This window comes from Triticum dicoccoides, chromosome 3B (assembly GCF_002162155.2).
Source record: "Triticum dicoccoides isolate Atlit2015 ecotype Zavitan chromosome 3B, WEW_v2.0, whole genome shotgun sequence".
NCBI lineage: Eukaryota > Viridiplantae > Streptophyta > Magnoliopsida > Poales > Poaceae > Triticum > Triticum dicoccoides.
Genome location: NC_041385.1, coordinates 718,473,573 through 718,487,774, shown reverse-complemented (window position 1 = coordinate 718,487,774; position 14,202 = coordinate 718,473,573). Strand labels below are relative to the sequence as shown.

Here is a 14,202-nt window from a genome sequence, read left to right as displayed (position 1 = left end):
AGAGGTATCTCTGGGCCCACTCGGTAATGCATCATCATAATGAGCTCAATGTGACCAAGTGTCTGGTCACGGGATCATGCATTACGATATGAGTAAAGTGACTTGCCGATAACGAGACTAAACGAGGTATTGGGATACCGACGATCGAGTCTCGGGCAAGTAACGTACCGATTGAAAAAGGGAATTGAATACGGGGTTAATTGAATCCTCGACATCGTGGTTCATCCAGTGAGATCATCGAGGAGTATGTGGGAGCCAACATGGGTATCCAGATCCCGCTGTTGGTTATTGACCGGAGAGGCATCTCGGTCATGTCTGCATATCTCCCGAACCCATAGGGTCTACACACTTAAGGTTCAGTGACGCTAGGGTTGTAGAGATATTAGTATGCAGCAAACAGAAAGTTGTTCGAAGTCCCGGATGAGATCTCGGACGTCACGAGGAGTTCCGAAATGGTCCGGAGGTAAAGAATTATATATAGGAAGTGTTGTTTCGGCCATCGGGAGGATTTCGGGGGTCACCGGTATTGTACCGGGACCACCGGAAGGGTCCCGGGGGTCGACCGGGTGGGCCACCTATCCCGGAGGGCCCCGTGGGCTGAAGTAGGGAGGGGACCAGCCCCTGGTGGGCTGGTGCACCCCCCCTTGGGCCCCCCTGCGCCTAGGGTTGGGAACCCTAGGGGAGGGGCGCCTCCACTTGCCTTGGGGGGCAAGGCTCCCCCCTTGGCCGCCGCCCCCCTAGGAGATCCCATCTCCTAGGGCCGGCGCCCCCCTGGGGACCCTATAAAGAGGGGGGAGGGAGGGCAGCCGCACCCCTGCATCTTGGCGCCTCCCTTCCCCCTTGCTACACCTCCTCCTCCCGCAGTCGCTTGGCGAAGCCCTGCCGGATCCCTGCTGCATCCACCACCACGCTGTCGTGCTGCTGGATCTTCATCAACCTCTCCTTCCCCCTTGCTGGATCAAGAAGGAGGAGACGTCACGCTGACCGTACGTGTGTTGAACGCGGAGGTGCCGTCCGTTTGGCGCTAGGATCTCCGGTGATTGGATCATGACATGTACGACTACCTCAACCCCGTTCTCTTGAACGCTTCCGCTCGCGATATACAAGGGTATGTAGATGCACTCCTCTCTCTTGTTGCTGGATGAACTCATAGATTGATCTTGGTGAACGTAGGAAATTTTTTATTTTATGCAACGTTCCCCAACAGTTTCTTCGTGCGCTTTACACCGATATGACCTAAACGGCAGTGCCACAAATAAGTTGCACTATCATTATTAACTCTGCATTTTTTGGCTTCAACATTATGAATATGTGTATCACTACTTTCGAGATTCAATAAAAATAGACCACTCTTCAAGGGTGCATGACCATAAAAGATATTACTCATATAAATAGAACAACCATTGTTGTCTGATTTAAATGAATAACCGTCTCGCATCAAACATGATCCAGATATAATGTTCAAGCTTAACGCTGCACCAAATAATAATTATTTAGGTCTAAAACTAATCCCGATGGTAGATGTAGAGGTAGCGTGCCGACCGCGATCACATCGACTTTGGAACCATTTCCCACGCGCATCGTCACCTCGTCCTTAGCCAATCTTCGCTTAATCCGTAGTCCCTGTTTCCAGTTGCAAATATTACACTACTAGGGAAAAGCCTAGCAGCAGCGCGGGTTTTAGGCCTATCAGTAGCGCGGGCAGGAGCGCTACTGATAAGGCGCTACAGCTAATGCTTAGCAATAGCGCGCCTAGATCCACGCTACTGCTAAATTGACTTAGTAGTAGCGCTTCTTCAGAACAGCGCTACTGGTAATTAGTAGTAGCAGTTCTCCTTTCCCGCGCTACTACTATTATTTAGTATTTTATTTCTTTTTTATTTCATGTTGTATTCATACACCTTTACACAAGTTTTCATACAATAGGAATTTGGAGATTGTTTTTACATCATAATGAGTTATTACATCGTGGACTAGTTTCAAGTGGATGTCCATCCACTTGAAACTAATCCGCGGTTCTTTCACCCAATGATATAATAATATTATCATCATCATCATATCATTAACAACTTATCATCATAATACATCATTGTCATATAACACCTCCTCAAAATCATCGTTTTCATCAATGACATCACATAGCAAATTGGTCACTAGTCGTAATCACAAGTACTCCTCATTATCAACTCTAACACATTACCACATAATAAACATATTGTACCTCATAGGACCTATTACATTCGATTAAGACCTACTACATTTTCTAAGGTAAAATAGCAAAAAACAAGATAGCCCCTGACTCTCCATTATGGAGAATGTAGATTAGCCTGTCTCCAATTCTTGCCTTTCGCTGAATGTTACTTCCAAGAACCTCCTTGCGAATGTCCATACATTTCTTCCATTCTTTGATGAACATGTGTTCACGGGTTTTAGAAATCCGATATGCACATGTGAGCTCCGTAGATTTACCTGGCAGTATGTTCAGAACTAAGAGGCGACCATGCAGAGACATCAGATGAGGCACACAATCCATCGGGAGTTTCTGTTGAAAAACATAATAATAACTTCGTAGTTAGCAATGATGTACTAGTTTTAGAAGTATGCAAAAGATGCACGGATGTCGTAATAATAAAAAATCTTACCAGGGTATCTCCAAAGAAGTTACCGTGGTTCAACACATGCACTAGTGGCACGTATTCACCATAATTTGGAGGAGTTCGATAATAGTCATTGTAATTCTCAAGAAGAGTACAAAATACGATCAGATGATTTTTCTCCTTATACGTTAATTCCGTGCCATCGGTGTAGTGGGTTTTATCTACCATCTGCCGCACAGTCTTTGAAGAATCAAAATAAGCTGTCAATGGAAATAAGCTATCAACTATTTTGATATAAACAATATAAATTAGTTAATAACTATGTTTGAGAAACTCACATAGTGGTACAATCGGAAGCGTATCAACAAGGACCCAAATGTCCATATCGTCTTGCTCGATGTCAGGATCACCAAGATCCATGGTGACAATCATACCCTCATAAAAACCATATATTTTACAAAGTGCTTCCCAATTTTGGCAACCAAAATGGGTTGCGCTCTGAGCATTGCACAGATTTACTTCAAAATCCATATCATGATGGGTCCTTAGGTGTATTTTCTTTGTTTCGAAATTTTCATGGTCTTCAAAACCCATGCTCTCCAAGACATAGCGTCTTGCATGGCATGGGATAAGCTAGTCGAATTGTAAAATATGAAAATTAGACGTTGAAATAGTTGAAGTCATGCTTAATTACGAAAAAAACACTTGTCGTTGTTGCGTACCGTTTCACAATCGAAGGTCTCCTCGAGCTTAATGTTGAAGCACCGATTTTCGTCCAGCTGAACGAACCTGTCGCACATACCTCGATCGTCGTGGCACCAGCTACACTCCCCCGGGAGACTGTCGTCGTCTGAGTACGACATTTCCTACGTTCATAATTCAAAGATTAAACTTGTACATATTCTAGCACAAGTCATGCCAGAATTCACGAAAAAATCTGGCATGACCTTTGCTAAAAAAGGACATATCGAGCGCGTGAAATTTGCCGGAACGGAAATTAATCAACACTCCGGCAAAACATAGGCCACTCGGAGATGTAAACTGAACATGAACGGCCACTTGGGCAACCACATATCCTATTTGAGCAACAACACAAGATATACAAGGATATTTGGCTGGTCTCACCTCGATGTCGGAGGGGGTCGGTGACTGGGACGACGCGGGGATGTCGGAGGGGGTCGGTGACGGGGACGACGGTGGTCACCTGAAACCATATAAGTTATCACTAATACATCCCGAATAATTGCTTAAACTAAAAAATAACATCAAATATGACATGTTCAACTAGTTTTATTAATTCAACCAGTTCTTACTAAATATAAACTTACTATAAATAGAAAAAACTAGTTCTTTCTAAAAATAAAGTAGTTCAACTAGTTATATTAATTATCTTACTAGAAATACATTAGTTCTATTAATTCAACTAGTTTATTAATTTACTTACTAAACTAGTTCAACTACAACTAAAGTAGTTCAACTACAACTACTATTAACATCTACTACTACTAAAAATCTAGTACTAACTAAGCAACATCTAGTACTAGCTATGAACCCTAAATTAACATCTACTACTACTAAATCTAGTACTAACTAGTGGCAGGGAGTGGGGGCGATGGAGAGGTAGCTAGGGGCGGAGAGGTCGAGGGCGGTGGGAGGAGGGCTGTCGACGGAGGAGGGAGGAGGGGCGGCCGCAGGCGGAGGGAGGAGGGCGGCGGCGGAGGAGGGAGGGGCGGCCGCAGGCGGAGGGAGGATGTGCGAGGTGGAGGGAGGAGGGACGGAAGGAGGGGAGTACCTCGGCGGCGGACGGACGAAGGCGGCGGCGGCGACACACGACGACGGTTACGCGGGCGAGAGTGAGAGTGTGAGTGAGAGGGTCGGTCGTGCGCGTGGGGATAAGGTAGGGATAGTTGTAGCGCGTTTGCCAAAACACGCTACAGCTAATCTGAATAGCAGTAGCGCTTTGCGTATAAACCGCTACTGCTAAGTGTAACTATACAAACAATACGTCAATGCAAAAATATATTGGCCATCAATGATCTTTTTGTGTACAATCTGAATTGTCAATATGAGTCCTCTCCGGTAGGAACCGGAGAGGACTCATATTGCGGCCACAAATTTTACACATAGAGTTTAGTGAAGACCAACTTGTTGTGGTAGTTTCAGAAATAACATATTTAAGGTGGTAAACACCCTGTTCACGGAGCGAGGTGGGACTAAACTTGTGGGCTGATCTTAGCAGTAGCGGTTTTCCTAGAAGCGCGCTGCTGCTAACTTCTATAGCAGTAGCGTTGTTCAGTATAGTGCGCTACTGCTATAACTAGCGGGGGGGGGGGGGCGAGGTCATGGCAACTATAGCAGTAGCGCTGTTTGCGGTGGACGCGCTACTGCTATTTTCCTGTCAGCAGCGCGTTTTGATAACACGCGCTGCTGCTAAATAGCAATAGCGTGGTATTTTGAAGAGCGCTGCTGGTAAGATTCTGTGTATAGGCTTTTCCCTAGTAGTGTTAGCAACAGAACCAGTATCAAATACTCAGGTGCTACTGCGAGCATTTGTAAGGTACACATCAATAACATGTATATCACATATACCTTTGTTCACTTTGCCATCCTTCTTATCCGCCAAATACTTGGGGCAGTTCCGCTTCCAGTGTCCAGTTTGCTTGCAATAGAAGCACTCAGTCTCAGGCTTAGGTCCAGACTTGGGTTTCTTCTCTTGAGCAGCAACTTGTTTGTTGTTCTTCTTGAAGTTCCCCTTCTTCTTCCCTTTGCCCTTTTTCTTGAAACTGGTGGTCTTATTGACCATCAACACTTGATGCTCCTTCTTGATTTCTACCCCCGCAGCCTTTAGCATTGCGAAGAGCTCGGGAATAGTCTTGTCCATCCCTTGCATATTATAGTTCATCATGAAGCTCTTGTATCTTGGTGGCAGTGATTGAAGAATTCTGTCAATGACACTATCATCAGGAAGATTAACTCCCAGTTGAATCAAGTGATTATTATACCCAGACATTTTGAGTATGTGTTCATTGACAGAACTATTCTCCTTCATCTTACAACTATAGAACTTATTGGAGACTTCATATCTCTCAATCCGGGCATTTGCTTGAAATATTAACTTCAACTCCTGGAACATCTCATATGCTCCATGACGTTTCAAAACATCGTTGAAGACCCGGTTCCAAGCCGTAAAGCATGGCACACTGAACTATCGAGTAGTCATCAGCTTTGCTCTGCCAGACGTTCTTAACGTCGTCAGTTGCATCTGCAGCAGGCCTGGCACCCAGCGGTGCTTCTAGGACGTAATTCTTCTATGCAACAATGAGGATAATCCTCAGGTTACGGACCCAGTCCGTGTAATTGCTACCATCATCTTTCAACTTAGCTTTCTCAAGGAATGCATTAAAATTCAACAGAACAACAGCACGAGCCATCTATCTACAACAAACATAGACAAGCAAAATACTATCAGGTACTAAGTTCATGATAAATTTAAGTTCAATTAATCATATTACTTAAGAACTCCCACTTAGACAGACATCTCTCTAGTCATCTAAGTGATCACGTGATCCACATCAACTAAACCATGTCCGATCATCACGTGAGATGGAGTAGTTTCAATGGTGAACATCACTATGTTGATCATATCTACTATATGATTCACGTTCGACCTTTCGGTCTCCGTGTTCCGAGGCCATATCTGTATATGCTAGGCTCGTCAAGTTTAACCTGAGTATTCCGTGTGTGCAACTGTTTTGCACCCGTTGTATTTGAACGTAGAGCCTATCACACCCGATCATCACGTGGTGTCTCAGCACGAAGAACTTTCGCAACGGTGCATACTCAGGGAGAACACTTCTTGATAATTTAGTGAGAGATCATCTTAAAATGCTACCGTTAATCAAAGCAAGATAAGATGCATAAAGGATAAACATCACATGCAATCAATATAAGTGATATGATATGGCCATCATCATCTTGTGCTTGTGATCTCCATCTCCGAAGCACCGTCGTGATCACCATCGTCACCGACGCGACACCTTGATCTCCATCGTAGCATCGTTGTCGTTACGCCATCTATTGCTTCTACGACTGCCGCTGCCGCTTAGTGATAAAGTAAACCAATTACAGGGCGTTTGCATTTCATACAATAAAGCGACAACCATATGGCTCCTGCTAGTTGCCAAAAACTTTGGTTACAAAACATGATCATCTCATACAATAAAATATGGCATCACGTCTTGACCATATCACATCACAACATGCCCTGCAAAAACAAGTTAGATGTCCTCTACTTTGTTGTTGCAAATTTTACATGGCTGCTACGGGCTGAGCAAGAACCATTCTTACCTACGCATCAAAACCACAACGATAGTTCGTCAAGTTAGTGTTGTTTGACCTTCGCAAGGACCGGGCGTAGCCACACTCGGTTCAACTAAAGTGAGAGAGACAGACACCCGCCAGTCACCTTTAAGCACGAGTGCTTGTAACGGTGAAACCAGTCTCGCGTAAGCGTACGCGTAATGTCGGTCCGGGCCGCTTCATCTCACAATACCGCTGAACCAAAGTATGACATGCTGGTAAGCAGTATGACTTGTATCGCCCACAACTCACTTGTGTTCTACTCGTGCATATGACATCTACGCATAAAACCTGGCTCGGATGCCACTGTTGGGGAACGCAGTAATTTCGAAAATTTCCTACGCACACGCAAGGATCATGGTGATGCATAGCAACGAGAGGGGAGCGTGTTGTCCATGTACCCTCGTAGACCGAAAGCGGAAGCGTTAGAACAACGCGGTTGATGTAGTCGTACGTCTTCACGATCCGACCGATCCAAGTACCGAACGTACGGCACCTCCGAGTTCAGCACACGTTCAGCTCGATGACGATCCCCGGACTCCGATCCAGCAGGGTGTCGGGGATGAGTTCCGTCAACACGATGGCGTGGTGACGATGATGATGTTCTACCGACGCAGGGCTTCGCCTAAGCACCACAACGATATGACCGAGGTGGAATATGGTGGAGGGGGGCACCGCACACGGCTAAGGAACGATCACGTAGATCAACTTGTGTGTTATGGGGTGCCCCCTGCCCCGTATATAAAGGAGCCAAGGGGGAGGGGGCGGCCGGCCAAGGAGGGCGCGCCAAGGGGGAGTCCTACTCCCACCGGGAGTAGGACTCCCTTCTTTCCTAGTTGGAGAAGGGGAAGGGGGGAAGGAGGAGGAAGAAGGGAAGGAAAGGGGGGCGCCGCCCCCCTCTCCTTGTCCTATTCGGACTAGGGAGGGGAGGGGGCGCAGCCCACCTCTTGCCTCCTCTCCTCTTCTCCCTTAGGGCCCATGTAGGCCTAATAACCCCCCGGGGGGGGGGGTTCTGGTAAACCCCCGGTACTCCGGTAAAATCCCGTTTTCACCGGAACGATTCCGATATCCAAATATAGGCTTCCAATATATCAATCTTTATGTCTCGACCATTTCGAGACTCCTCGTCATGTCCGTGATCACATCTGGGACTCCGAACAAACTTCGTTACATCAAAACTTATAAACTCATAATAAAACTGTCATCGTAACGTTAAGCGTGCGGACCCTACGGGTTCGAGAACTATGTAGACATGACCTAGAACTGTTTCCGGTCAATAACCAATAGCGGAACCTGGATGCTCATATTGGCTCCTACATATTCTACGAAGATCTTTATCGGTCAAACCGCATAACAACATACGTTGTTCCCTTTGTCATCGGTATGTTACTTGCCCGAGATTCGATCGTCGGTATCCAATACCTAGTTCAATCTCGTTACGGCAAGTCTCTTTACTCGTTACATAATGCATCATTCCGTAACTAACTCATTAGCTACATTGCTTGCAAGGCTTATAGTGATGTGCATTACCGAGAGGGCCCAGAGATACCTCTCCGACAATCGGAGTGACAAAACCTAATCTCGAAATACGCCAACTCAACATGTACCATTGGAGACACCTGTAGAGCTCCTTTATAATCACCAGTTACGTTGTGACGTTTGGTAGCACACAAAGTGTTCCTCCGGTAAACGGGAGTTGCATAATCTCATAGTTGTAGGAACTTTGTATAAGTCATGAAGAAAGCAATAGCAACATACTAAACGATCATGTAGGAACTTCACAGGCACTTGTTGATATATCTAGCATATCAATCATGTTATACCTTGTTGATGTCTAGGACATTGTTCATGTTCATGACTATGATGAAATTTTGAAAAATATTTCAAACTTCCCGGTCATATTACTTATCATTTTTTGAAAAAAAATCGAAAAAAAATTCAAAACCAATTTTTTTTTCTGTTACTAGTGGCGCACCACATCCACGGTGCGCCACTAGTAAGTTTGAAATTTTTTGAAGTTTTTTGCCTCTAGATCTTGAAAGCCTTGTAACTTTTTTTCTGTTAGGTTTTTGGGGATTTTGAAAACGTTTAACGGGGTTCCCCCCGTTAAATTTGGATGTAACTTTTCGAGTAGATGATTTTTCATATAAAAAACTTCTTCATCCGAGTTCGTATGCAAAAGTTATGCCCATTTTACAAATTTCCAGAGAGATTTTGCAAATAAAGTCAAAATTCATATTTATAAATTTTCCCAACAACTAGAGCACATATCACATGGGAAACTTATTTTCTTTTATTTTTTTAACATTTTCATCATTTTCTTTTATTTTTTTTAAAACTGAAAAGGCGATCCACAGGGGGGTGCATTCGGTGTTGGGGCAAGTTATCCTCTCTCAGTCTCTTCTTTACGAGCCAAAGATCTCGTGGGATCAAACAGGGATGGAATCGATGAAGAATCCCGTCTGGAAGGACAACTTTCGGAGTTGTGTCGCACGCGGTCGCATGAATGGCCGTGTGTTGCTCTGACCTTCTCCGGTAAAACAGTCGCCAATTTTCCATACAAACTCGGAATTTGACATTCTTGGGCTCGTTGGATTCGTATGAATGACGCATATCCATTTCTGGTCTTAGATTTTGATTTGGAGCACTTGGAAAAATTAATTTTCTTGACCTTCGAAATGGCTAGGTCTGACCCTTGATCGACTCCGTATCATTTGTCCTTTCATCGTGCTTGTCCTAGGTTGCTCCAAAACACCTATAGACACAAGAAAACAAGGAAAACTAATAAAATAAAATAAAATACTAAATGTGCAATGCTCACAAGGATAAGTGCAAAATCCAATAATCATACATAATGGACAACTATTCGGTTCAATTGGACATGATATATAAAGAGAACATGCAACAAATGAGCTCTAAAAATGTGTAAAATATAGAGCATCAGCATCCTCACCCTCATCCTCCACGATCATGTTGTGTCATGATCACACAACAGGTCATCACCTCCCACAAGGTCTCTGTATCTCATTGTTTAGCAGGTCCATGAACAATTGCAAAACATGTCTGCAGAATCCGAAAGCCATCTCAACATCCTTTCGAGCTACTTATTGTCGTTGGGCAAAGTGAGACTTTTTCTAACCAATTGGGTTAGAGATGGTGCTCACAAAGGTAGCCCAAGGAAGACAACAACTGCTACAAGAAAGATGGGGGCTTCTTAACATGACCCTGATATTGCCCTTCTAAAGCATTCGCTTAGTTCTTCCATTATGCATGTAGTCAAGTGATCCGAGCAAACCTGGCCACCCTCTTGCTTCCGAGATTGCCAAGATCCTTTCGGTGTCAGCCACAATTGGTTCTCTCAGGTACTGAGGTCCAAACACCTCGACCATGACAATTGCAAACCTGACCATGGCATCTCCACATGTGCTCCCAGACATCTGTAGGTACTCGTCCCATGAATCAACAGTCGTGCCATATGCAAACATCCGTAGTGCAGCCGTGCACTTCTGGTATCCAGAGAACCCAATCCTTCACACTGCATCCTTCTTGAAGATGAAGTAGTCATGAAAGGACCGGACGCCATGGTAGAGACAATCGAAGACATTTTTGCGCATCCGAAAGTGACGGCGAAAGTTGTCACCGATGAGGGCATCGGAGGCAAGATAGTCATCCATTACCATCAAATGGTCGTGCGCCCGATTGCAGATGAGCACTCGATGACCCTTGATCGGTCCCTTGAAATTCAGAACATGCTCCGCGTCTACAATCACCACATGCATCATCGTCATCTCATCTGTATAGTCCTCCTCGTGGGATGAGCCGTCGGATGACTCAACATAGTGCCCGTATATGTACTCCATCCATTGCTTCAAAGAAGAAGGGACACAATTATTTAGCTCAGGCAATTCACTGAACAGTTGCCGGGCATGGTGAGCATCGTAGGAGCGGATGGTATCTGCACGCCGGAGGAGAAGTGGCGTGGAGCCTGGGTGTACCGTTGGAGCTGACGGAATCGTCGAGTTCCGGCAGGGGTGGGCCTAGGGTTGTGGAGCGGCGACGAAGGCAAGAGAGAAAGACTAAAGGAGAGAAATGGGAGGTGGACACGCGGGGTGCGGGAGGGGTTTTGGGTGGGCGGGGGTATCGGGGTCCTAGGTGGCTGCTGTCCGGACTCCCACAAAGCCCCCTTACCCCCCTCCACCACTTTGTCTCGTGTTTGCCAGAAAAAGTACGACCGTACCGCTCGGCAAACCGATATAGGTCCGCGTTGGATGGCTCAACATGTCTGGACCGCGCAGTTCAGACGGTTGTGGGCGGTTTGTGGATCCGCGTTGGAGATGCCCTTACATGGCAATTTTGCCTGTGTGAAGAAGAGAGACGAAAAAAGGAGTATACTCTCATGCAAGAGACTATTTATGTGTGCCCTAGACAATGCAATAAATATTAAGAGTACTCTTACTGTTAGCCATGCTATGAGGAGGGCACGATTCCTCCCTGTAGGGTGCTCAAGGATCCCGAACTCTGCCTCCCAGGACCTCCCAGAAATTTCCCGCTGCCGGCTGGTCGCAGCGCCTAATCCGGTAGCTCTCTGCCTCCCAGGACCTCCCAGAAATTTCCCGCTGCCGGCTGGTCGCAGCGCCTAATCCGGTAGCTCAAGGCGGGCCTAAGGGGCCTTGTCTTCCATGACACTGACGCCTGACAGTCGCGAGACATAGCAACGCAGCGTCTGGAGGTGTGCTGCGAGAAAAAAAGATCAAGTCAACGTATGCCCCATGGCACTTTTTTGTCAACTCAGCCCGACGGGTGCTCCCCGTCAGTTAGAAACGTCATTAAAGAGCACTTAAAGAACAGTCAGCGCGATTGGTAAAAAAAAATGAAAATTCCGATGGTGGTTTGAGGTCCACGAAATGTGTTGTGGCAAACAGTTAATCACGAGCCAAATATGATGGTTTTATGCATTGACTCCTGACTTCATCATCTCCAATAGTCCCCGAAACTTAATTCTGTAGCCCTGATGCATGAAAAGAACATGCAACTGACACGTCTGTGTTTCTTCTATACTAAAAAAATGAAACAAGTTAACTGACGTGGTGCAACACACTAAATGCGAAAATTTCAGCGTCCAGGCAATCGTACAGTAATTGTGACAAACCATAAGTAGGTTTTATTTCTAATCAGAAGACACCAGACAAGATCTCCTAGGCAGTTAGATGGATTTAGGATCTTCAGCTCGTTGGTCACCAAATGCTATGGCTTTAATTTTGAAGTAGCTTCAGGATCTTCAGCTCCCGGGTGACCAAATGCTATGGCTTTAACTTTGAAGCGGCTCTGGGTCAACATTACCATAATATCTCCCTGACATACTTGATGCCTGAGAAAACAGCATCATACACATAAGCTCCAACAGTCACGTACTAGTTATAACTGACCTTAGAGTCAGGGAAAAGGAGTTATAACTGACCTTTTTCTGAAAAGGAAAGGAAAACTATGGAGATTATTTACTATGCTGGCTAACTGGCCAACCTGTACAAATATAACTGTCAATTTCTGAAAATGAAAGAACTATCGAAAGTATTTACCATGCTGGCTAACTAGCCAACCTGTACAAACATAACTGTGAACAAAGTTGCTAAAAAATGTTATCATCAAACTTTTAAGTATGCAAAATTAGATTACCTACCTATTACCTCAAACAGCTCAGTCCAAATTGTGGTCGTCCACACTTCGATATACTTCACAAAGGTTTCCAGGTCCCCGAAAATATCATGGAGACCCATTGAATAGAAATGCTTATAGGCGTTAGCGAGCATCAACAGGTAATGGAGTGGAACATTCTTACTGTAATGACGCCCTTCAGATGCTGATGAATCAACTATAATTTGCAGTTCATAAGGCAATGGTTCATCAGGCCATGTAATACCAGTCCCTCTTAGTGAATTTTGCAGGGTCCGACGATGCCCCGATTTAAGGGTCATTAGGTACTCCCCTTTCCTTACCCAGTTCCAGGTATCAGGGTACCCTCTCATCTTGTCAATGGTAAATGACTGTTGTCCAATAAAATTTATCCATGATCTCGTGATGGACTTCATCTGGACATGTTTCTCTGAGAAGCACCGCTCCACGAGCACTTTGACTGAGTCCCAATCTGATCTTCCTTCAGCACTAGTTTGTTTTGATTCTTTTACTGTACAAAAGAAATTCACATGTAAGATTTTTACATATAACAACTAATATCTACTGTACAAAAGTTTTCTTGAAATATGGCCCACGCTGCCTATTAATTGTCCTTTAATGGCTGGGAGAGCCAGAACACCAGAACTAAATTTCGACCAACTACAGAATCAATGCCAACAATACAAGCACCAACTTGAAACATAGATCGTATAGCAGGACAAACCTTCTGACAGGAGGAACATGATTTTTTTCTGACCATCTGATAGCTGCTGTACATATAAATCAGGCACAGTTATACCATCTTTCAGAATGAAATCCATCCCGTGGAGTTTGTTTATCATATCACATAGCTCACTGTAAATAAGATACACAAAAGAGGGATTACTAACACAACTAGGTTAGTTTCTGAAGTTACCAACAAATATAAACGACAATTCATAACATTGGGATGAAATTTAATATGAAATCATAATTAAGCATGGATAAATGCAAACTACTTACATGACAGAATTTCTGAAAAATCTACTCATTCCTCCGTCTGAATCAAATAGAACTTCTGTTTCTATCCCAAGAAAACAATTGTCAAATGTATCATCGACTTTGGGTATTATTAATCTGCCCATATTCGTAGATTCTGGGTAAAAGTTGAGAAGTGGTATAGCGCAGGAATGCTGAAACCGCTTCAGGATATCAAAGTGTTTCATCTTCAGATGCACACCCTTCTTGATCATAACTTCTTGGACATATTGCCCAACAAGATGATGTCCGTTGGAGAGATTCATTATTTTTCCAGAAATAGACCCATATGACCGCTTCCCTAGGTCGCAAATGTACTCAGAGCCCTGCTTATGAATTTGGAGTCACTAAGGAAAACAGTAAAGCACCTCTTTTGGTAAACAATTGGTAAAGTGTTCATACCTCACAGGGGGGATTATCTTGATCCGCCATTATATTGTGAGGTTCCTACATTAGAAGTTGTACAATTCAGAGAGGTGTGGGGAGGGGTGCTCACAAATAATTGACAAACACAAAATCAAGGTAGAACATGTGTTCGACTGTCTTATAATCATTCATG

The 14,202-nt window shown here is 44.5% G+C and overlaps 1 protein-coding gene across 1 annotated transcript in view; it reads right to left on the bottom strand.

Annotated features, from left to right (window-relative positions):
* Window positions 1-11,882: 11,882 nt before the first annotated feature.
* The window catches only part of LOC119278081, a 5,336-nt gene continuing 3,016 nt past the window's right edge, over window positions 11,883-14,202 (bottom strand). Inside the window, exons 6-11 of the mRNA XM_037559440.1 lie at window positions 14,046-14,090; window positions 13,629-13,969; window positions 13,351-13,481; window positions 12,634-13,137; window positions 12,415-12,476; window positions 11,883-12,324 (exon numbers count right to left, since the gene is read on the bottom strand). Coding sequence (XP_037415337.1) covers window positions 12,448-12,476; window positions 12,634-13,137; window positions 13,351-13,481; window positions 13,629-13,969; window positions 14,046-14,075 — 1,035 coding nt within the window. The 5' untranslated portion in view covers window positions 14,076-14,090 and the 3' untranslated portion in view covers window positions 11,883-12,324; window positions 12,415-12,447. The remainder of the gene's footprint in view (window positions 12,325-12,414; window positions 12,477-12,633; window positions 13,138-13,350; window positions 13,482-13,628; window positions 13,970-14,045; window positions 14,091-14,202) is intronic.